Source organism: Trachinotus anak, unplaced genomic scaffold (assembly GCF_046630095.1).
Source record: "Trachinotus anak isolate AG129_WGS33_773 ecotype Australia unplaced genomic scaffold, CSIRO_AGI_Tana_v1 ptg000014l, whole genome shotgun sequence".
Taxonomy (NCBI): domain Eukaryota; kingdom Metazoa; phylum Chordata; class Actinopteri; order Carangiformes; family Carangidae; genus Trachinotus; species Trachinotus anak.
Window position 1 is genome coordinate 20,474,820 of NW_027273865.1, and position 23,274 is coordinate 20,498,093.

The window sequence follows — 23,274 nt, forward strand, 5'->3', positions numbered from 1 at the left end:
CCTGTTTGCTTTTTATTGTTTACTACTGGCCACATTTTACACTGGACTCAATGAGAGGGAATCGATCCAAATCCCATTTCTCCTGCTCTCCTTTTCTCTCTCTTTATGTGTGTGTGTGTGTGTGTGTGTGTGTGTGTGTGTGTGTGTGTGCACTGAAGAGCCTAAAATCTGCTTGACACAGTCCCACCAGGTTGTAGTTGACATCTGAGACCACCTGATGTGCACAGCTGGAGGAGTGTGTGTGTGTGTGTGTGTGTGTGTGTGTGTGTGTGTGTGTGTGTGTGTGTGTGTGCGCGTGTGCGTGCGTGTGTGCGTTCGACTCCCTGTTGATTTCTTACCGCTGTTTGCACTCTGTCCACTACATGTATAGACATGCAAGTAGTCAGTGCAGAGTGCACTTGGGTACTGACAAAAGCAGTGTGTTTTCTTGACCTCCTGTGTTTGAACGTGGAGGTGTTTCTGCAAAGAGAACTGGTGTTCTTCCAGACATTTTAATGGATCTCATTCCAGGCGCACTTTCTCTTGCCTGCCCCTCTGCCTTTATGCTTGCGCCTGAGCATAGATCTCAATTATCAGCTGAATCCTCTTTAAGAAGGAAAAAGAGTGAAGCTCACGAATGCCAGAACCACATGTTCGGATCTTTTTGAATGTTTTAAGTGTTCTACATACCTAATAATAACATCTCTGTCGCTCTCATTAAAACTATGTGAGGGGAATCTGAGCCTCAAGTGAAATGTACTAAAGTGAATGGATATTTGCTAAAAAATGCATGGAGCTCCTGGGAGTTTTTCTTTTTTGCCAGCTATTAAAGTATCAAAGTTGAGAAAGTTACAACATAAAACTACAGATAGCATTTTTCTTCTCAAATACAAAGGCTTAAAGGTGGTCTAAATTACACTGTTAACACAAAATTTTATGACATAATGTAAGATGTGATGGCTCAGTTGAGAAGAGGAAAAAAGAAAATTGAAAAGATTCCTCTTGTTACGCCCTGTCATGGCAACCAGGTAGGAAATGTCAAACTCTCTTACTTGAAGTATAATATCAACAGTATTTGCCCTTCTGTGAAGGTTTGCTACTCACATAGGGAATTCCAAAGAGCCCAAACTCTAGCATGCCAGGGATGGCCCATTTTATGTCGTTCCAGTTGGCAGCATTGTCCCCCAGCCAGTGACCTGAATATTTTCCCACACCTGGGAAGGAGGAGCGGGTCAACATCAGGGTACGGTTTCCTCCAAACACACGCTGCAGAGCTCTGTGGGATGGAGAGGAGGCAGCAGGGAGAGAGGGAGAGAAAGAGGTTGTTACGATAAAAAGGACATAGAGACAGAAAGAGTCTCCAACGGCACAAGGGAGAAATGTACATCAGACACGTGTGTGCAGACACATACATGCACACAGAGTGGAACAAGATAGAGTCACTTTAAGGGGACAAAGCCTCAGCTAGGAGTACTTTTACTTCCCTTACTGTAGATTATTATTTTGTTTGATGAGGGGAATCGAAGTAGCATTGATTTTCATGACAATACAAATCCCTGATGATGTTTACAAAACGTGTCTCCTGCCAATAACACATTTTAATTAGTGGACGGAGGGAGAAAGGAGGCAAAAGATGAGCTTGCTTTAATGCCAAAGGAGTGAGTCAGCAAGTCGACTTCAGAGAGATTGTATTACATGGTCTCCGGTGCATGTGTATGTGTCCGTGTATGTGTGTGTGGGACCTTGTGTGTACAAGTATTATGTTTTCTTTTGTTCATACATTTTCTGCACACTATATGTGTACATTGTGTGGTTGTCACTGGTCATACTGTACTCTTTTTTGAGAGTTCATGGCAGTGAGGAATCTGAGTTAAAATAGCAGCAGAATATGCCAGTAAGTGGGGGAAAAAAACTAACCATTGTAATACTGACATAACCTATAATCTAGGCAGTCTTAGTCTGCATCCAGAGGTGTGTATTGCTGCCTTTTTTTTTTTTTTTTTTTTTAATTTGGTATTATTTTCTAACAGCTAAATACCCATTAGTGCAGGTGTGCACTGCTTTCTAATTTATGCAATTTCCCGTACCACCACCATTAGTGTGTATTAGAATCCAGGCACCAGATGCGAACTTTAGCCTCGTGTGAAATATCATGATGAGGGCTTTGGAACTACATAAACTCCAATAGTAAGATGGGTATGACTGCAGTTTTTACCTCTTGTTTTTGAGTTGTTTTTTTTTTGGTTTTTTTTTCAGTACTTGTTTACATGGGCTTCCATGAATGCAGTCATCCTCCTAGCTTTGCTGTACTGTTTGGATAGTCTGATGTTCTCAGGTGGACCTCCTCCCTTACTCTCTGTTCAAATTGCTCTGTGCTTGTTTGCAATGTTGTGATGGAAACAGAGATTAGATACCTGAACTTCAGCCAAAGATCCACCTCACTCATCACATATCATCATCTCTATCATTTACAAAGGCAAGGCAAACTTTGTGTAGCATACTAAATGTACCTTAATCGGCTTTCCAACCATTAGCATAACTTGAGTATAGGATATACAAAAACTGGCGTGCCACCTGCAGGCATGACGCACACGGCATTATGCACAGAATGACTAAGTTTATCATTATAACACTCCAGTTGTTTGTAACTGAACCACTGTGTACATTCAACCAGCAGATATCCATGATCCATGTATTTGGATCTATGCATAAAAGCATAAAGCAGGTTAAATATACCTTAACCTGTTTAAGGCTTCATCAACCACATGCCAATGATTATATCTTCTGCTCACTCTGATGCCCCTCTGTAGGTTTGTGTAAGTAATGGGCCCTTAAACTGTTTCAGCGACAGACCCAGATGAGGAATTCTCTCCCTCACCCTTGGAGCCGGGCTCATTAAAACATGTTTCTGCACTTATCACATGGGACCCAACTTGCAAATGGTCTGCAAGAGTCACAGGCTGTGATTTAGCAGAGGGCATAAGTCACTGAGGCGCTGCACTGAACTGACAGATTTTCTCAGCCACGCTCCTGCATGTCAGCTCCATAATTCTGCTCCAGAGCCACTTCTCAATAACCTCTGATTCTATGAGTCTTGATTTGAAAGATTTTCTGTTTTGACATCACACAGTGCATTTTGAGTTTGCCAATGGCCTTATTGCTCTCAAGGGGAGGCAGCAAGTTGGCCTCTCTACTGTAGCACCAGCTGGCCAAACTCCTTCTGTCATCGATTGTGAATGCACTCACTTTTCAGTAGCCAGCACCATAGAGTAGCCGTACAGACTGTGGACATCATAGTGGTTCCCCCAGGCCTGCTTGGCATCCATACACAGAGTCTTACTGTACATCACCCCATCCAGGATCCCTGGGGGAGAGAAAAGATGATAGGGTAAGGTGAGAGGAGGTATGGAGTGAATACAAAGTATAGGGAGGAGAGGAGGAAGAAGAGAGATGGGAGAAAAAAAAGAGGAAGAAGGGGACGGAGAGAACCAGAGAGACAATGATGTATACTGCAATAGGAAGAGGGAACAATGAGGAAATAAGAGACAGACAGAGAAATGGAGGAAGAGGATGACTAAGGAGGAGTGCAATAAAAAGGTGGCACCAAGGGAGCATGCCTTTTCCAGTTATGATCATCCTGTCTAGGACACAGTCGGAATAAAAGACGTGGCAGAAGAGTCATTTTCGGAATTCTTCACCAGGGACCCACATTTTAGATGAGTTTTCCTCTGGACCTGAACTTACTTCGTGAGCTATTGTGGCTAATTTATCAACTTGTGCTCAGCATTTGGGCTCGAGCTGCAAGACTGTGACATCCTTTATGTTGCAGTAACCGTAGAGTCCTATGTTCAGACTGTTATAAACTGAAGATTTATGACTGTTTTTGTATGCAGACTAACAATGCTGCCATGATAAAGTATTGAGACCCAATCGCGTCTCTGAAGGAACATACATATTGCAGAAAACTGTATAACATAAACATTAAGTATGATTATGGCTCAGAACATAAAAAATAAAGTGTCTTACTTGGAGTGTAGGGAGGGTAGTTGAGGTTGTTATCGGCACAGCCCTTTGTTGATCCTTTCTTGAAATTAGCCACCTCATTCATGTCCTGCAAGTGCATCAGAGGTGATATTTTCTGACGGAACACCATTATAAGTTAAAACTTTTTAACTAATAATTGCAATCATTTCTGACATGCCACAAGTGTCGCAAATCCAGGATTCTTCCACCAAAGTATTGAAAAGGAGGTTTTATTCACATCCAACATTTCAGTTTTTCCCGATAAACATGAGTAAAAATGACCTGCGTTGACTTGGGTGTCTGAAGTGAGATGGGGGAATTACGTGTATTGCAGTAAACAGCCCGAGTAATCAGGGAGGCAAATCCGAATTTTCAGTCGAGGAATAATTAACAGTACAAAATGAATTTCAGCCTGTTTTTGTGTCAGCCTCAATGTTTAACCCACAGTGAGGTAATTGCCACTGAAAATTACAGAAAAATTTAAGCTCACTGGCTGCGTGTGTGTGTGTTGGCGCCATTGGCTGCAGAATAATTTCAGTTTCAGAATTTTCAGTGACTGAGCAGCTAATCGTTGAATGCACACCTTCATTTTATTTATCTAAAACTTACAATCCAGAGGGCATCATGTTTGATCTCCCGGGAGAATCGCTCATACTCATCAACCCACCAGTCGATGCAGCTCTGGCTGGTGTAGTCTGGAAACACTGTCTCTCCTGGCCACACCTGAAAAGGAGAAAACATGAAAAGCTGCATGTTTACAAGCACTTTTTTTTTTTTTTCTTTCACAGTTTTGGAATAAAACTCAGAGAACATTAGTTTGGCATCAGTGTGTGTGCTTCCCTGCTGACGCTGTTCACTTCAGGTTTTGTTTTGGCAAAGGACAATGTTATACTTTCCTGACAGAACCTCATTAAAAATTGCCTTATCCTTTTTAATTCAGTTTTTAAAGCATCAGTAGTATTCTGAACGCTGTACATACAAACAGCATGATGGGGGATGATCAGCTTGGATGGTGTAGGCATAGTGAGCGCCACAGTGGCAAAAACTAGGCCTATGGAAATGTCAGGAAAACAGCTTAGATATGTGGAAATGACAAAGAAAAGAGAACAGAAGGGAGATGAAATAAGGGAGGGGGCGGGATTGATGAGAGAGAGAGAGAGAGAGAGAGACGGACGAGTTGAGGAAGAGAACAGAGGAGAAATCGATAATGCAATAGAAATCTCTAGACGTGACTGTGTGTTAGAAGTCGTCCTTAATGACATGTATTGAGAAAAATGATTAATCCACAGAGAAAGGCAGAGATTTGTGTGTGTGTGTGTGTGTGTGTGTGTGTGTGTGTGTGTGTGTGTGTGTGTGTGTGTGTGTGTGTGTGTGTGTGTGTGAACCCTTCTTGAGAGCACGGTGGATATTAAATCTCAAGGTTGTGCCAGTGTAGCTATCTTTTACCTTTACCTCCACTGCCAATAACTTTACAACCCAGTTTGTAGCACAGACATGAATCATGATTGTGCACGCTCACGTGCACACACCCACAAATACACACACACATTTACACACACATAGATTTATAGGCAGATGTTTTTGGCAGGTGGTCAGAACTCCAAGGTCGGAGCTTATTGATAGTACCATACGTTTTCCATCTTTCTTTCTTTTTTCCCCGCTCATTTCTTCCTTCCTTTAACTCCAGATTTTGTCTCTCTGATGTCTCCAGCTGCTCACAAACACTGACACTAAACACTTTCTACAAATCTGCCGGCATTTGTAGCTGCATATCTCACTCTATCTTTATGCCTGTCTGTCTGTTTTTATGCTCTTCTCTCTGTCAGTCTGCCTATCTATGTCTTTACCTGTCTGTCTCCCCTCTCCTACCTGTTTCCATCTGTCCCTCCGCCTGCATCTTCTTCAAAATTTCTTTTCACCTTCCATCTTGTCTGTCTTTTTCTTTTTTTTTCTTCTGTGTTACCTGATAATCTGTCTCTGTCTGTCTCTCACCACAGCTGACTCCCTGTGTACCACCCTGTCACTCCACCACTCAAAAAGACAGCCAGTCTGTCTCCCTGTACATTTCCCTCTAATCTATTATTTGTGTCTGTCTGTCTGTCTGCCTGCACCTGCCTTTTTCTCAGCCCATGTTTCTGTCTGTCATCCCTACCTTTAAACCAGCATAGACACTTTTTGGTACTCCCTGCTGCTCTCTACTCCCATCCCTTTTTGCCCTTGTGCCTTGCACAGAAATGTTCATCTGTGTGAGTGAGGGCCTGATATGATTTTACTCGCACGCTGAAACATGGGCCAGCCGAAAAAAGCTTTTATCCTTATCTTTGCAAGCAATTAGCTGTCTTAAAAGCAGAATAAATACCAGCCTGTCGCTGCATCTCTTTTATCACTGACACAGCCACCGCAAAGGTCGTTTTTTAGGGACCCCAGTGTTTTCATAACCAGGACACATAGATTCATATGGAAATAAACCAGAATCAATTAAAATCGCACACATGTGTGCACAGACATAAAGCGCAAACAACCAAGAATAGCTTCTCATCAAGAGAAATGGATACACATACATTCACTCTCCCTCTCTATCTCTCTCTCATAGATGCACACACATGCTTGCATACCTAATCTGTGATGCGTTGAGGCAGAACATTTTAAGATTAAGGACTAATGCAGAATCAATGCATATGTTTGACCTGTTATAAACGGCATGAAAAAGCGATTAGCAGAGGGACTGGACCTAATCGTGTGTGTAATCAAAAGCAACACTATAAAAGCATGTGAGCAACAGACTTTTACCCCCCACCTCCACCCCTCTCTGCAGGGGAGAGCTTTTTCTAAAAACACGTCCTCCGTGCGGGGAAATGGATCAAAAATAATATACCAAAGACTTGTACCGCCATTAGGGAATACTCTGGTTTGATGGCGACTGTAAAGAACCCGTCACACATGCACATGCTTACACGCAGCAAATGCACATACAGTAGTTATGCTTATGTTGCATGATAAATTGCATAATGCAAATGTTCAAACACACAGTGGCAAAGCATATAGCAGATTTTCAGTTTGATATCTGAGTCATGGATGTTCTATATACGGCACAGCAACATTAGATGTTACACATACTGATTCTTTGATGGCTGATCCATGCTCCTCTGTCTACCTCAACTGATTAATCAGGATCAAATCCATATATTGCATATATAACTGAAATTGAACACAAAGCCATGTTCCTGATATCATCTAGAATATCAGTTTCACAAAATCCAGACTTTGACCTTGTAGCTGGACAGCAGCACAATATTCAATTTGTGCCTGGGCCAAGCATGTGCCGAAAAAAAAAAAAAAAATCATACCATTAAAACACGCATTTACAACTGATATAAAGTGGAATAGAAGCATGGATTTATGACTGCATGTACTCTACAGTGCCTGCACATTGCTGTTATAAAGATTTACAGACAACCCCAGGGATTTTTTCCCCAAACATTAACCAAGCTAATCTTAATCATACCTCAAATATCGTAGTTGCCATGCAAAGATGTTGTATGGAGTAGTTGTTGATAATAGAAGTGTTCAGTGAACAGAACGATGGATTATGAAGAATTTTCCAGTATCAGTGTTTAGTATGATCCGTTTTTTTCCGATATGCTGTACCTCAGTTGGAATTACTCAGAGGAAGTTGTGTGTAAGACTACTACGGCATGACTCTATCTGACTGTATATATTGTTAACCACATTATTCTGAGTAGAATCCACATGCTGTTGTGTATAAAATCTCCATCAATTTGTCAATTCCTGCCAAAATTAGTGCATCTGGCTACAACCAAAGCTGACTAAAATCATGGTTGATGCAAAGTGGAGCACCAAGTCAACCTGAGAGAGTTCTCTGTAGACGTTTTGCCATACAATGCATACATCTATAGCATTACACAATGGCTAACCCCTCTGTTAATAACTGTTGGTTCCCTGAGCTTTGCAACATTAAGCTCGACCCATGTAGGACTGTGACAAGCCATTTAGACATGATACAGACAGGGGACACGCGTAGGATGGAAGCTTGGTATAAAAGGGGCATTAACATCTGGAGGAGGGAAATCTTTGCTTGAATGGAGATAAGAACCTAATTAAGGGGCCACTAATTGTGTTGCTTCATCTGTATTCATGCCTCAGTTCTCTCTTGCACTCAAATACAACTCACCTCTCCTAACAAAGGAGTTTTCCCATCTGATTCAGTGACCCAGGCATTCTTCACATTCCCACTGTCATAGGACTCATATGAAGCGTTCCCAACTCTCTTACTGGTAGCTATTGCAGGATCCTGGGGACAAAGGAATACACACATAAGAATACGAAAGATGAACAGAATTTCAAAAGACATGATAGAAACAAGAGTTAGCATTGCTTTCCATCACTGGACACTGAATGTGAAGTTTGATGTTGAACTCACAACGGTTCCTCTTGACTGGTAAGTAAACAGCTGTTAGTGCTAACACTGGCTATGTGGCAATAGCAGAACTTACAATCTGCTCCTTAAGTGTCAAATACATAAATAACTTTGTTTACAGTGGGCGTTTCTTACCAGGATGAGGATGTATCTCTGCCCCTTCTCATGGAGATAGTCAGCAAATGTAGGCAGCTCCTGGAACTTGACTTTGTCATAGGTGAAGTCTTTCTTATCCTCCATGTAGTCTATGTCGGTGTACTGAATGTCCTGCATGGTGAGAAGAACATGCTGTCTGTATGGGCACCTCATGTACATGTGAAACATATGATCACTATGCAGTTTCAGTTCAGAAATTCAAATTGTCTAAAAAGTGTCTATTTCCCGGTCTTTCCTCGATCTTTTGGAATATGCTATGTTAACTTATTGAGTTTACTTCAAATAGGTTAGATGTCATTAGATATTCAAAGCTTAATTTGAGATGCTAAAATGCTGGCACGGCTTTCATGTATTAAAATCCCATTTGCATCTTGCATGAGGGTAATAAATTCAGAATTACTCTTAAGACCTCTTAAATGTACCCACTCATGCTTCTGCTTCTTTGCATAACTTGGACACATCCACTCAAAATCGAGCATCCTCATTATGACTTGAATGCATGCTCCTAACACTGTATATTCCCATCTCAGAATGACTAATAATCCCACTAGTAAGCATTTGCATTGTGAGCCTCACAGAAAACCTATTTTAACTACTAGCTTTTTCTGCAGCGTGCTTTTTGCTGGGCTCTTGGAGACAATGATGTGACTTGGCCAATGTGCTACTAAACCTTGGGAGAACAATGGGAATAATAACACTTTTTTTTTTTTTTTGCCAGGGTGTGACTTCATGCTTGCTCTCTGTCTGTTGTCTGCCAAAATCTACTTCATATCGATAGAGCAGATGGTTTTGAAGGCTCTGCCAGATCCTTCCTCTAATGGTAATCAGCTCCAGACATATTAGGGGGAATGTGATAATACCCTCTGTGGTCTATCTAATGGTTATCAAATATGTCCCAGAGTATAGCAGGAGAGGAGGCAGCTGCATCCTAATGTCTTTGGATATGAAAGAAAGATTGGAGATTATCAGGGTGAAATATTGAGATGGGTTTGAAATTTGTTTGTATTTGATCTTTAGATAAGACAGAGTTCAAACAGAGTCCTTGATTGGTGCCGTCATTGCTGAGCTGTGATACAGTTTAAGTGTTTTATGGGGACATATAAAGAGTTTACCTTAGTAATTAAGGAGTAAAAAGTACATCAAATACCACTGCTCTGTGCGGAAGGGACTTACGGTCACTGTCAGCAGGCCCAGACGAAGATAAGCAGTAAGGCTCATTCCCATGAAAATGTCAACCAGAACTGGTATTTCTCAAGTGTCTCAGAAGGGAAGAAGCGTTGGAGTAGTTTTAACATTCAGATCAGGATGAATGAGATAATGAAAGGAACTCGGTCGATTGATCTTTGATCAGTGCTAACATTCAGTGACGCTTGAAAAATAGTGGTCCCGGGATTGAACCTATAGAGCCCAGCAGACTCTCCATTATTTGACAGAAAGCTGGATTACCCCGTCTAAGCTAAAGGCCATCCCTATCACTCTGACTGTCTGTCGAACTCCTGCTTCAACCTTCATATCACGTCTCCACAGATAGTGTAGCGGTTAAGGCTCTTGCCTCTGGAACCACACAGTAGTGCATGAGTGGTTCAGATTTAACAAGGGGTCCACAAGGTGAAATATCGCCCGCCTGCGCCCGCCCGCCCCCCCAACAAAAAGAAAAAAAGTACACATCAGCTAAAGAAGTCCCCCCCCCCCCCACCCCCACTTTCAAAAACCTGCCTTCATTTTGGCCCCAATTTGCTTTTGCACTGCAAAGAAAATCAGTGACTGAATCAGAAATGACAGACCAGTATTGAGAAAACCATGACTTCATTTCCCAGAATGTAAGTGATAGATAATGATTTTATGCTTCTGATACTTGGGGTGGATTTTTGTCACGCCATCTCTCACTGGCAGTGTTGTATGAACGGAGACCTTGCAGCTCACTTTATACCTCGTCTGATATGGATTTATTGTGCCTTTTTATTGAGACGATAAACACAGTGCGAACTAAATATAACAGGAATTTATACACTCAAGATAAACAAGATAGCCGAGATATTGAGTGTGAAAGTATCAAACACGTGAGGACATTTTTGCCTCTGAAGTTCATAATGTATGATGGATGATAGTATAATATAAAAATATAAAATCTGTGAACAGTTGCTCTGCATTCTATCAAAAGAATGTGAGGACAAAATCACATAACAGAGGCAGCAATAATCTTGATAGCCCGGACTGTTAGACACACTGCATAAGGACAGCATAAAAAAAATAAACGGGTAAAGAAAACTTGAGCATGCAGAAGGGAGCTTACATATGGGAGGCCCACAGCACGGTTCCTCTCCACCGTTTTCTTGACCTCACTCAGGCTACCGTAGTCCCACCGAGAAAGCTGGAAACCCAGTGACCAGTAGGGAGGGATGACGGGCCTGCCAATGAGCTGGACAGCATGATTGGACATATTGTTAATGCATTTGCCGTGCCAAGGAATCTCACAACCCACTTACGCACAGCCTGCCCAAAAAACCTGCGCCACATATTTTTTCCCTTTTTTTTAAAAAAAAAATCAGTTGTGACTCACCTCAAGGAACTCCTGCACCACTTGTTCTGGTGTGTCTCCAAAGAGAATGAAGAAGTCAAGGACTCCTCCAATCGTCCTGTAGGTCACAGCCGGAGCGGGCTGCAGAGTCACCTCTGAGCAAAAGACGCAAAGGGTAGACATGTTGTGAATATAATTGTGACATTATTCCTAGCTATAAATTATAATAATAACTTAATTCTACCTTCTTTTTTTTTTATTATTTTTTTTTTATTTTTAGGACTTGTGACATCTGCACAAAAATAATACACATTCTATATGAGAGTAAAGACAATCCATGAGAGGCAAAAAAAAGCTTTCGTATAGGGAGACAAGAGGCCTTTTTAAAAAAAAAAAAAAATCCTAATGTTTCAGGGGTTTTTGAATGTATATGTGTTACTTTACTTGTTACTGTGCTTTGTGTATGTGTGTACTTGCACATACATGCATCGGCATGTTTGTATGGGCCAGCATATGTGCTTGTGTGTGTATGTGTGTCTTTTTTTTATGTCTTTTTTTTCCCTTACCCATAGCATTGCTGTTCATGAGGAAGACACCGAATGACTTTCCGCTCTCATCTTCTAAACAGAGGAAGAACGGATAGTGTCCATAGAGGTTATGCATTGCCTGCAGGGAAGGCAAGAGAGACAGGGGGATGAAGGGATATGGAGAAGAGGTGTGAGTCGCAGGAGAGAAGTGGGAGACTTCTTGAAGCCGAGGGGGTGACTTCACAGCCTAATCAGCTTACAAGACATTCAATTATAAGCCCTTTGGGAAGGAGAATACACATGTAGGGAGCTCATGTAAACATGGCTTACACAGCACACACACACACACACACACACACACACACACACACACACACACACACATACAAACATCCTAGGTAGACCTAATGGTAAGCCCTTGAGCACACAATCTGTTTGTTACAACAATAACCAAGGGGAAAAAAGGAATTACAGGAGTTAACGTGTAAACAGTGTATTTCTGACTGTCTTCATATGTATGCAAACCATCAAGTATCAGTGGCATTAAAAAGTGTTTGCACTCCTCACCCCATTAGGGAAAGCGTCTCTGGTGAAGATGGGCCAAGTTTTCCAGTTTGTGTCATGGAGATACTTTTGGTGCACATGCTCTCCCAGGCCGTAAATATTATGGGATGGAAGCCTAGCAGATAGCTGTAGGTACTGGTCTGCAAACACCAGTGGAGCCATTGTAGTGTCAAACCTAAAGGGAGGGAAAAAAAGTGGAAAGTGAGAAGACGAACTGATGTGAGAGAGAGAGAGAGAGAGAGAGAGAGAGAGAGAGAGAGAGAGAGAGAGAGAGAGAGAGAGAGAGAGAGAGAGAGAGAGAGAGAGAGAGAGAGAGAGAGAGAGAGAGAGAGAGAGAGAGAGAGAGAGAGAGAGAGAGAGAGAGAGAGAGAGAGAGAGAGAGAGAGAGAGAGAGAGAGAGAGAGAGAGAGAAACAAAGAAGAAAGAAAGTGAGAGTGAGATGTAGCAAGAAGTGAGAGTGGGAGTGGGAACGAGACAAGAACGTGTGGAGGAGTTGAGTTGTAGAAAGAAAAACCAGGGAGAAGACAGACCATGCCATCAAGCTCTAATAAGCCCTCTGGGCAGCATTTCTCTAGCCTTCAAAACAAGACATACACCAGTAGTTGAAAACCTGAGCCTGCTCTAGTGGCATACAGCTGCAGAGATCTAGAGACAACATACACAAGTACAGGTTTCAGATGCAGTAAATATACACTGTCACTGAATAGTCATGACAACAAATGCACGCACAAAGAAAGACAAACAGCCAAATGGAATAAATAGAGGCTATTCACATTTCTCTTTGTAAGACAATAGCATGACTGTGTGTTTAGTGATTGTGTCTGTTTACGAGTATCTTTTTATTACCACAAGAGAACGCCTACACATAGCCTGACAGGTTAAAGAGCAGAATGATTGAGTTTCATTACACTCCCTCTATCAGTGGAAATTTTGATCTCTGTGGAATTGATTTATATTAAATACTTAGTGCCAACCTTGTGCAATTATGTGGTACTAAAAGTAAATATATAAACCTTGTGATCACTCACTGTACTTTATGGACTTTTTAATGGTCATATGCTTCTCATGTGATTATCAGAATATTATCAAGTACTTATGAAAAATATTAAGCAGTAAATGCACTATTGCTCACAAGATCTGCCAAAACAGGTCTAGCACAAATTTAACATTAACTTGACGTGGGGTGAAAGCTACCAAACCTTCTCATCTAAAGACTTTAAAGCTAAAGACTTAGGCAGATTATTGTAGTAATTTTTTTTTTCCAACAAAACTTTATGTGTCATTTATTGTTGTATCTGTCTGAGTTGCACTTGTTGCTGTAATTGAGTCTGAGCGAAGATGGGCCACTGTGGTGGAAAACATCGAGAAATAACTTGAAAGCTACTTGAAATTATATAAATAAAATAACATAAATTGAAATTCTACTGAAATGCTACTGAATAACAAAACAAAGATCATGTAAAATGTTCACCTTTTTAATTTGGAGTGGGTGGTCATTGTATTCCTGCGACTGGGAGACAATTGCACCGGCCTCAAAAGTAAAGTGCCCTATGGCTGCCCTTTCTTAAATCATTATCGTGAGTATAACGCAGAGGAGTAAATGTCACTTCTTGGAATTAATGAAATATAATCTTAACTAAAAGAGAGGCTGTTGAGAACCTGAAGTTTGACCCATTACCTGAATACGCAACAAAATAGTGATATAGGTTATTCATGTAACAAGTGGCCTCAATAAAGGCAGGGTTGTGAGAGTGGCAGAAAGTTAGAACAATCTGATTACTTAATCGCCACTAATCTTCAAGAGCTTATCTTCAGAGCAATCTCACTGCTTCTGGTTGAAGGTCACACACTGTTAAGAAACACAACAATCCTGCTTCATAGACTGGTGATTGATGCAAGTTAGTGAGACAAGCCAAAGGTTGTCCTGTGATATAACAATGATACTCTAGCCCTACTCTACTGTAATATAGATATTTAGCTCTGCAGGAAAGACAGACACTGAAATCATACAATCAGAGTACTTGGAAATAAATATAATGTCTGGACAATATATAAATCTCTGTTGAATTAGCTGTAGCTTTCAACTTTCTCTAAAAGACACATGCGTCATCAACATTAAAGATAAATGTTTGCCTTGCTGGAAAATTTGTCATCCATCATAAATGGTAAACAGCTCTGATTTACGACAACAGAACATGGTGATGAGCAACATGCCATTACTGTATAATGCCATCACTTCCTAGTAATAAAAACAAGGGTTTCTGTGCGTTCACAAGCCCTATTTGTCACAAAGTGCCATATTCTCTACAGTCCTAATGACAATGATGGTTTAATGCCTAATGGTGTTTTAATAAAAAGTGTGTGAGCAGCCATGAGGAGTAATTGATCTCCAACAATGTCATCCAGGGCTCGCCAAGTGTGCCTTGGATTGATATGAACACAATTATTTGCTGCTGTTGAAAACTAACATGAAACACGGGAGGGTGTCACACATCATTATGTGGAAATAATGCATGACAACAGGATTATATGGTGCACAGGCCACATTACTGCATCAAATGAGATGCAAAGAATCAATGTTAATCTATTGACAGCTATCAATTCTCAATTCAATAAGATGACAATGGACACCTTGGAAGCACGAAATGAGAAAACAAGTCAAACATGCAACAGGTGTATACATATAATGTATAATATGGAACTTATTTTGCTACCAGAATTACATCCATATTATCTACTGTCAACAAAGCTTGCAGCATCAGCCTCACTACAACAATATCCTGTTAAAATGAATGTTTCAGCCGAGGAATGCCTGCAGCCACATCTACAGGTGCAGCCATATAGTATGTGCTGCATATGTACAGTATATGCAGTATATTACTGTGTATATAGTAAGCCTGCAAGCCTGAATTCACATAATGTAATTTTCTTGAATATACACAGTATGCATAGTCATAGACAGACACACACACACACACACACACACACACACACACACACACACACACACACACACACACACACACACACACACACACACACACACACACACACACACACACACACACACACACACACACACACACACACACACACACATACAGTGAGCACTCACAGGACTTTTTTGTTCTCCTTCCTGCGCACAGTAAGGCCAAAGGGTTTGTGTCTGATCTCGAGTGTGTTGCTGATGGGGCTGGATGGGTCACTCTTGAGACTGCTGATGTGCTCATGGGGGACCTCAAACCTCTGCCTTTGGGCATCGGAGATCTGAGGGAAAGGAAACAACCATACAGGCAGTGTGAGTGTGGCCTCGTATCTCGCAGTGATATACACAACAAAGTACAAACATGACTATTTCTGTCTTCTTTTGTTCTGCACAGCATTTGAGTTAAACATGCTTTGATAAAAACTGCTTTTGAAAATAATTTGACTAGACGGGATTTATCTCACATTTATCTCTGCTGCCATCAAAATGTGGACCTGTGTGGTCGTGTAAATGTGAATTTGTGTGCCAGAGGGGACAGGATGTCGGTGTGCACCTTAAATCGGAGTCGATTGTTTGACTGCATTTCTGCGTGAAGTGACAGTTCTTGTACATCTGCCCCAAATAAAGAAGGAGAGGCCATTCTCTTCAGCTTGGCTTTCATCACTGCAATTCAAACACATGACGATAGAAGGGGTTAGAAGAGTTATAACACAGTGAAACAGAAAAATATTTATTTTAAGAAATGCATCGGATACACTACTTAAAACCCCAAAACTGTAGTTTAGTTTTAGGGTTTAAGGAATAGTTCAACATTTTGGGGAAATATGCTCATTCAACTTCTTGCTGAGAGTTAAAATATGTTACATGTTATGTCTTGTTTTCATTAATCCATACAAAAAATTTGTAACTTAACGAACTTAACTTCCTGCAGGCTCCGCTGGTAGCCCTGTAGCCTCATGGTAGTGACCATACTCAAAAAATGTTGAACTGCTTGTTTAGTGCTTACATACACACCCCACAAACAATTCTGACCATTTTTCTGTATTTATATTCAACAGGCTTTAGATGTAAATGGTCTATTTCATGATCACAATGTGCCCCGTTGGTATACATGCTCTAGAGAATAATTGCTGAATGAGCCGTGCGCCCACAGCAGCAGTTATTCAGTCAATATAAGCGCAAAATAAAATATTGAATCTATACCCTACAATGACGATTGAACTGCACTGATAAAAACAAACCGCAACGGTCCTCATTTCACATAAAATTCATCAGGTAAACTGGGATGGGAATCCACTCAAAAACAGATGTATTCCCAGGTTATCCATTTACCAGTATGATCAAAGGTTGCATTATGCTTACACAGCTTAGAGTCCTTAGTTGCCTCTGAGGTATTTCTGGGTAATTTGCATAGTAGCCTTGAGTGATACCACAGCAAAATGCATATGAAAATATTTGAAGACAGTTTAACTTGTATAAGGAGTAATTTCATTTTTATGTATTGGTTAAAGTCCCTATTGAATAACATAAAGCCTATCTCAGATGGGCTGAGAGACACAACTGTTGCCCTTTTTAAATTTAACCACCTTTCAGAGACATCAAGCCCCCCCAAAAAAATAATTATATATAATGTATATCCTCTGTATAATAATAATTATTTTTCTTTTTCAACATTTTTTTTCCCCCGCACCCTAACTTGGGTTCACACAAGGCAGTGAAATCAAGCAGAAAATAGAAAACCCTGCATTCTGCAAAGTCAATCATGTTTTCTGATATGCCATCCATGTCACATTTCACAGAAAACTATGCCTTAGGCAAAGTGAGTGAAAATGGAAAAGTGATGTTTTAAAGACAGACAGACAGAAGGAGCAGTTAGAATTAGAAAATAAGCTAAATAGAAAGCCAAATATTTTCACCAGTCAGTGGGTGCATGAGTGCAAAAGCGGGGTAGAGAGAGGGGAAACAGGGATTTACCAGAAGGATTCGACTTCTCTATTGATTCCACTGTGTATCCATGGTTGGTTGAGAAGAAACACCAGGGAACGTTTCTCTCATCCAGTGGCCCCCAGCAACATCCACGTTGTTCACATTGTAGCTGTTGAAGTGGGATGGTTGGTATTATCACTGTCATCATGGCATTATACTATCAACCAGTGTTGGTGGAATACTGAGCCCCTTCTGAACTCCCATTCTGTTTAAGGCCTTTGGAAAAACACCTTTCCACAAATGTTTTTGGAATTGCTTGTCATTCATACCTTGGAGGCTCCAGCATCTGGGAAACAGTCTACCCTCTCAGCCAGGGGAATATTGGGACACTGAGGAACAAATACTTCTGTTTCTTCAGTTTCTGCCAAAAAATGAAATGTTTACTTTACTCCAGCACTAAAAAAGTGAGAAATCCAGCAATTTAATGACTTACAATTCCGACTATTTATCAGTTGAAGATTCCTAACCCTTGCAGGCAATAAACACATTAACTTTACCAATTACTATATCATTAGACATTTTGCCACATTCAAAATAACACGGTACTTATTTTTCTTGAACTATGGCTGAAAATGTGTTAGCTGTCTGCTAATGATCAACAGTATGAAACAATATGTGGTGTTAGTATCTTTTAATGAGCTTTTATTTTTTAATTAATTTATTTTTTTCCAGGGAAAAGCCAGATTTTGCATCAGACCCAGTGATGGCTACACACGCTTTAAAATAGGATCCGTCTGTGTCATTTGGATAATGTTTAAGAAATTCATACATTTCTCTTGACTTATTTTTTACTAAAATTAATTGAGGTGCCATCCAAAAACTCCAAAGCCGCTGCATTTAGAAATCACATCTGTGGAAAAGCTGAAATGTGAGTTCAGGGAACCAGGCATATAAACATGTTGACACTGCTCTGTCAAAGGCTTTGTGTTGTAGTACCTTTTATTTTGTTAATCAAAAACTTTTGAACTGATTAATGATTTCTCAACTTATTAGTTCAATTGGTATTCAAGGTTACCAAACTCCACTCCATAAATCTTAAAAGTCAAATGTGTTTTTGCCTTGGCGGGACTTATTAAAGAGACTTAGGAAATGGTTATGTGTATTGATGTAACTAAATGTGCACTTCATCAGCCATTTCAGTGTGTTCACCTACCATCTTTAATGAGTGCAGGTTCTCCAGTGGCAAACAGAATTATGAGAGTGATGGCTGCCACAGACATCAGAGCGAACATGACCATTAGGGTCACCTCCAAACCAGAGAACCTCCTTTTCCCCATCTAACACACAAAAACAAGCACACATACACACAGTGATTACAAAGGCCAACATCATTAACACCAATTAATGACACGAAGTTTACTAAAGGCAAGGTCTCAGAGGTCTCAAAACCTTCCCTGCTTAATGAGGCCCATTGGCAGGACACACACAGACACATGAAAAAAAACACTCAAAATGTTGGAAACACAGATCTCACACACATACATTTTCCTTGCAATAACCTTCGGACTCTGCGCACTGACCTGAGTAAACAAAGGCAGGAATTGAACAGAGCTTTGATAAAGAGAAACGGATTTGACAGAACTGTTTGACAAGCCAGATGTAGTCTTTGCAAAGGCACCCATCATATCACTCAAGCAATTAGGCCTCACTCCAATGGACTCTTGGAGACAAAAACAAGGTGAATGTCTGTGTTTGACTCTGTGTGTGTGTGTGTGTGTGTGTGTGTGTGTGTGTGTGTGTGTGTGTGTGTGTCTAGGGGTGGGGGGTTGTGTCTATTTGGGTGAATGAGGTACTTATTGCCATTGTGTTTAATGTGCTGTGAAGAGCAGGCGAGGGCAGAGAGAGAGAGAGACAGAGAGCCCAACCTGTGCATGCCCTCATGTGTGTTTGCAATCAGCTGCACATCCTAGAGAAACACCGAAAAGCGCCTGCCAACGTGCAATATCACTCCGAGACACACAGACACAGAAAAAGACACACGGATAGTCATACAGTACAAACCCTTTAGCCTCTCTCTTCTTCCGTTTAGCTTGCACTAAGTGCCTAAAAATAGCTTCCACTCATGACACCATATCATTTTACTTTTCCCGACACACAGACATTTTGATGTGTAGACCCACACACACACACACACACACATACATACACATAACAAACAGAAAGACTTTATAGCCACACTGTTGAGGTTCCCATGGGCACAAGGCGGTTTAAAATATCTGATATTTAATTTGAACTTTTACTTAATGCCTTAGTTCTCTGGTTACTTTGAGACATATCCTTAAAAGTTAATGTCAGCCCAAGAGGCAGTTTGTCACCTGTAATTATATTTAAGACTAGCATTAAAAGTGCAGATCAGTGCAGTGCATACCTGAAAGAAAAAAAAAAAAGCTGTCTCTGAAACAGTTTTCACAGCCCTTCATAGACATCTGTTCCCCGGGGCTGCATTTACAGTAGATTATTTACTCTACTGGCAAAAAGCTACATATTACCAACATTATCATTAACAAACTTGGTCACAGTCTGTCTACAGTAATGCGGGTAGAACTGCATAATTCAAACATCTGCAAGCTACATAAAGCTGAAAAAAGAATAAATAAAACAGTAAAACTCCATTTCATGCAAGTCTATCAATAACAAAGAGTTTTTAATCCGCTAGTATTTATGTATTCATCATTGTCATGTGTTGATGTAGTTATTAAAAATTTATCCCACCTGCATCACAGCGATAATCTGTCATCTGCCAGCACTATATTGTAAATCATGGAGTACCGTAAACAAATGCTATAACCTATATTGCAGACAATGTTTACTTACTGTACAGTATAATAAGTTTAATATAAGATAAAGAAAATTTGTTTGCAGGTTGAACAGCTTGACAGCGGGCAGCTGCAATCTTACCGTGGCTCTCTCCCAGTGTTCAAGGCAAGGTGCCTCAAGTTCAAGTGAGATAGAACCTTCTAATCCTCAGGATGTATTGTGGTCAAAGATGTTCGCCACTCCTTTGGTGCTTCAGTGTGTGTGCGTGTGTGTTTTTAAAGTCTCAGCATGCAGACCCCAAAGCCATAAAATGTTAGACAATCATATACACAGTGTGAGGAAACAACTACAGCCTGCAATCCCCATATCAGCTTGTTACAATCAATCCCGCTATCATGTTTTATTCCTCACTGCTTATGACTATGTGCGTGTGTGTGTTTGTGTGTGTTTATGGTTATAATTTACCCAAATGATTACTGTGTATTTTTGTTTTTTCTAAGCTCTGACCCAGAAAGAGTAATCTTTATCCCGCTGTGACCACATCACCAGTTTTCAGTCATTGATACACACATGCATGTACACGCTTGCGGTTTGTAGTAGAACAAAGGAAATAATCAGAATATTGGATGATTTATTGGTAATGAGTCCACTGTGATCAAAGCATCAAAGTTACTTTTGTATTCTTATGACTGTACTATATAATGGAGGAAACTGGAGTCATTGTGTGTTGTTGTCTCAATAACTTTTTGATCACATGCACATCATCTACTTGGACTCTTGCGCTTCCTTGTGTGATATCTATGTGAAGCTACATATCTTTTGGGATGATCTTCTGTACAGTTAATAATGTTAGCTTAGCCTATCAAGAATGTTTTTTTTTTTTTTTTTTTTTTACAATTTGGATTTTGTATGGATTAAACAAATACGTGTTAATTATATATATATATATATATATATATATATATATATATATATATTTACCTTTTGGACAGAGCCAGGGTAGCTGTTTCCACCTGTTTCAAGTCTTTATATTAACATAAGCTAACTTGTTGCTGGCTCCAGCTACATCTTATATGAGAGTGGTATTAATCTTTTTGAGTCTGAACATGATGTCAAAGCATGTGGAAAGAGCTGATATCCTCTGTGGTCCAAGGCCATTGGCTGTGTATTCTTCAAACTCACCATCCTTCACATTTCTGTTGCTTTAGCTTGTCGAGGTAGAAAGAACGGCAAAGCTAGGGTTAAAATTGTGCACAGTTTCTATGGCTGAACATCCATCTGTGCCAATACCCTCTGTAGGTTGGTGATGGCTTCCATCCACGTCATCCCAATAAACAGAATGGAGAGGATCAACTGAATGAGCTATTCACTAGAGACGCAATCATCTCTTCTTCCAACACAGAGCTTGATTGCCATGGACTATACGATCGAAGAAGCAGCAATGAGCTCTTGGTGAATGTGTGTGTTTGTAAGTGGGTGCATGCTGGTGAGATGGTGAAAGGCAGAGTAGAAGGGTTGTGCACAACTGTCTCCATAATTTTGATAAGATAGCATACGGGTGCCAATGACATAAAAACAATTTGTTGTTTGCGTGTACATGCATGGGCATGGGTACATGTAGGCGTCTTTGGTTTTTTTTTTTTTTTTGTTTTTGTTTTTTTGTTTTGTTTTCCTGCTCATTCTGCTCCACTTCCCACTGTCTTTCTCTCCTTACAAATCCAATTCCACTCTGCTGTTGCCAATTTCAGGTGCTCTCCCTCTAGAATGCAGTGCCAGCCGATTTCAATAGAACAAACTGAAATTGGCAATTCACTCCCCTGTATCGATCCAGTCACTTTAAAACTAGGCACTTCATATTGAGAGCTGCCAACAACCAAGTTAATATATGTGTGTTCATGCGTGTACATTTGTGTCTGTTTATGTGCATGAGGGTAAAACAAGGCACCTTTACCAGGATTCCAGAGAGCCGGTATCTGGTTTGTCCACCTAATATCAGATCTGACCGAACCAAGATTATAACAATAAGTTTTACACTATATAAATACAATTTTACTTTGCTTTGAGGAGGCTACTATTGGACATCTTCACCATGAACATCTGAAATGTTCCTTGACTGGAACCATTTAGAGTTGGAGCACATGTACTGCCATGAGTCCTTTTTTCATTTTATTACTTTTGCAGTGTTTTATTATCTACTTTGTCATTTTTTAACTGTGCTCTGGTTGCACAATAAAACATTACCAAGGTCTAAATATAATAAATGTGTCTATACTGATTTTTATCTGGTATTGGCTCTCTGACAATGTATCTTGTCTATCTCTCAACATATTATGGAAAACAAATCACAATGACTGCCCTTGCTTGTCTGTCAAGTATCCAGGTGCACATTTTCTCATAATTTTTACGCACAATGAGGTAAATCGTAACCTTGGACTGTTAAAGAAATGAGTTTGAATCACTTAATACTTTTCCTCAAATGAATAATGTCAATTTGTTGTAGTAGTACCAGAAGTTAAACCTTTAAGTTGGTGTTGGCTAGTAGCTATGTTTTAGTCTAGAGGTCACCTCAAAATGCTGATTTCAGTTCAGTTCAATTTAATTTTAATTATATAGCGCCAAATCATAATATACATTATCTCGAGGCACTTTACAGGGTAAGGTCGAGACCTTACTTTGTTATAGAGAAAAACCCAACAGTTCCCACAAAGAGCAAGCGCTTGGCTTCCCATAAGTAATATGGTCAACATATTGCTTATGGTTGCTCTGCGCTGGCTAAATGTGACTGCTAGGTGCCACCATAGACTGTACATTTACGAAGATGGATCTAGCCTCTGTGACCCATAGCTTTCTGAAGAGCAATGAAGCTCAGAGTGGGCTGCTAAGCCGTCGCCATCTTGCTAGCGTCTAGTTATATAAAAATTCACCCTCGGTGCAGTTGTCCTGAAGGGACTGTTTTTTTGTGTCAGGCTGTAAACATGTTTGTTTCTTCTGTAAAGTTGGACATTTGAACATGTGAGTCTATGGGGATTGACTCGTTTTAGGCCATTTGAAGAAGTGCAGTTTTTGGCACTTCCGTGTTGGCTTCATTTTCCAGCCTCGCAGGTTGCAGCTTGGGTGTCGCATGTTACTGTGTAATACACTGAAAGCTGTTGCTGATGAGTTTTTATTTAGACAGAGTTGTTGGCTGTTGCTATGCAGTAGTTTGAGTTTTGGCTGACTCGCGAATCTGTTCACACAAACCTGATCCAGTTACCTGCTGAGGTCTGTAGTGTTCAGCTGTTGTCCAGCACCTCCTTTGTTCACCTCTTCACAGGAGGGTTCCTCTTGACCAATCCAGTCC

General features: G+C 40.4%; 2 protein-coding genes across 2 annotated transcripts in view; one reads left to right on the forward strand and one right to left on the reverse strand.

Annotated features, from left to right (window-relative positions):
* Nucleotides 1-20,312, reverse strand: part of si (sucrase-isomaltase) — a 62,550-nt gene extending 42,238 nt beyond the window's left edge. Inside the window, exons 1-16 of the mRNA XM_071495837.1 lie at nucleotides 20,076-20,312; nucleotides 18,331-18,454; nucleotides 17,447-17,538; nucleotides 17,166-17,286; nucleotides 15,745-15,854; nucleotides 15,321-15,472; nucleotides 12,209-12,380; nucleotides 11,681-11,780; nucleotides 11,157-11,269; nucleotides 10,890-11,015; nucleotides 8,576-8,707; nucleotides 8,195-8,314; nucleotides 4,612-4,725; nucleotides 4,006-4,090; nucleotides 3,226-3,343; nucleotides 1,084-1,255 (exon numbers count right to left, since the gene is read on the reverse strand). Of these exons, the coding sequence (XP_071351938.1) occupies nucleotides 1,084-1,255; nucleotides 3,226-3,343; nucleotides 4,006-4,090; nucleotides 4,612-4,725; nucleotides 8,195-8,314; nucleotides 8,576-8,707; nucleotides 10,890-11,015; nucleotides 11,157-11,269; nucleotides 11,681-11,780; nucleotides 12,209-12,380; nucleotides 15,321-15,472; nucleotides 15,745-15,854; nucleotides 17,166-17,286; nucleotides 17,447-17,538; nucleotides 18,331-18,454 (1,851 nt within the window). The 5' untranslated portion in view covers nucleotides 20,076-20,312. The remainder of the gene's footprint in view (nucleotides 1-1,083; nucleotides 1,256-3,225; nucleotides 3,344-4,005; nucleotides 4,091-4,611; nucleotides 4,726-8,194; nucleotides 8,315-8,575; nucleotides 8,708-10,889; nucleotides 11,016-11,156; nucleotides 11,270-11,680; nucleotides 11,781-12,208; nucleotides 12,381-15,320; nucleotides 15,473-15,744; nucleotides 15,855-17,165; nucleotides 17,287-17,446; nucleotides 17,539-18,330; nucleotides 18,455-20,075) is intronic.
* The window catches only part of scn2b (sodium channel, voltage-gated, type II, beta), a 357,779-nt gene that overhangs the window by 4,188 nt on the left and 330,317 nt on the right, over nucleotides 1-23,274 (forward strand). The window lies entirely within an intron of this gene.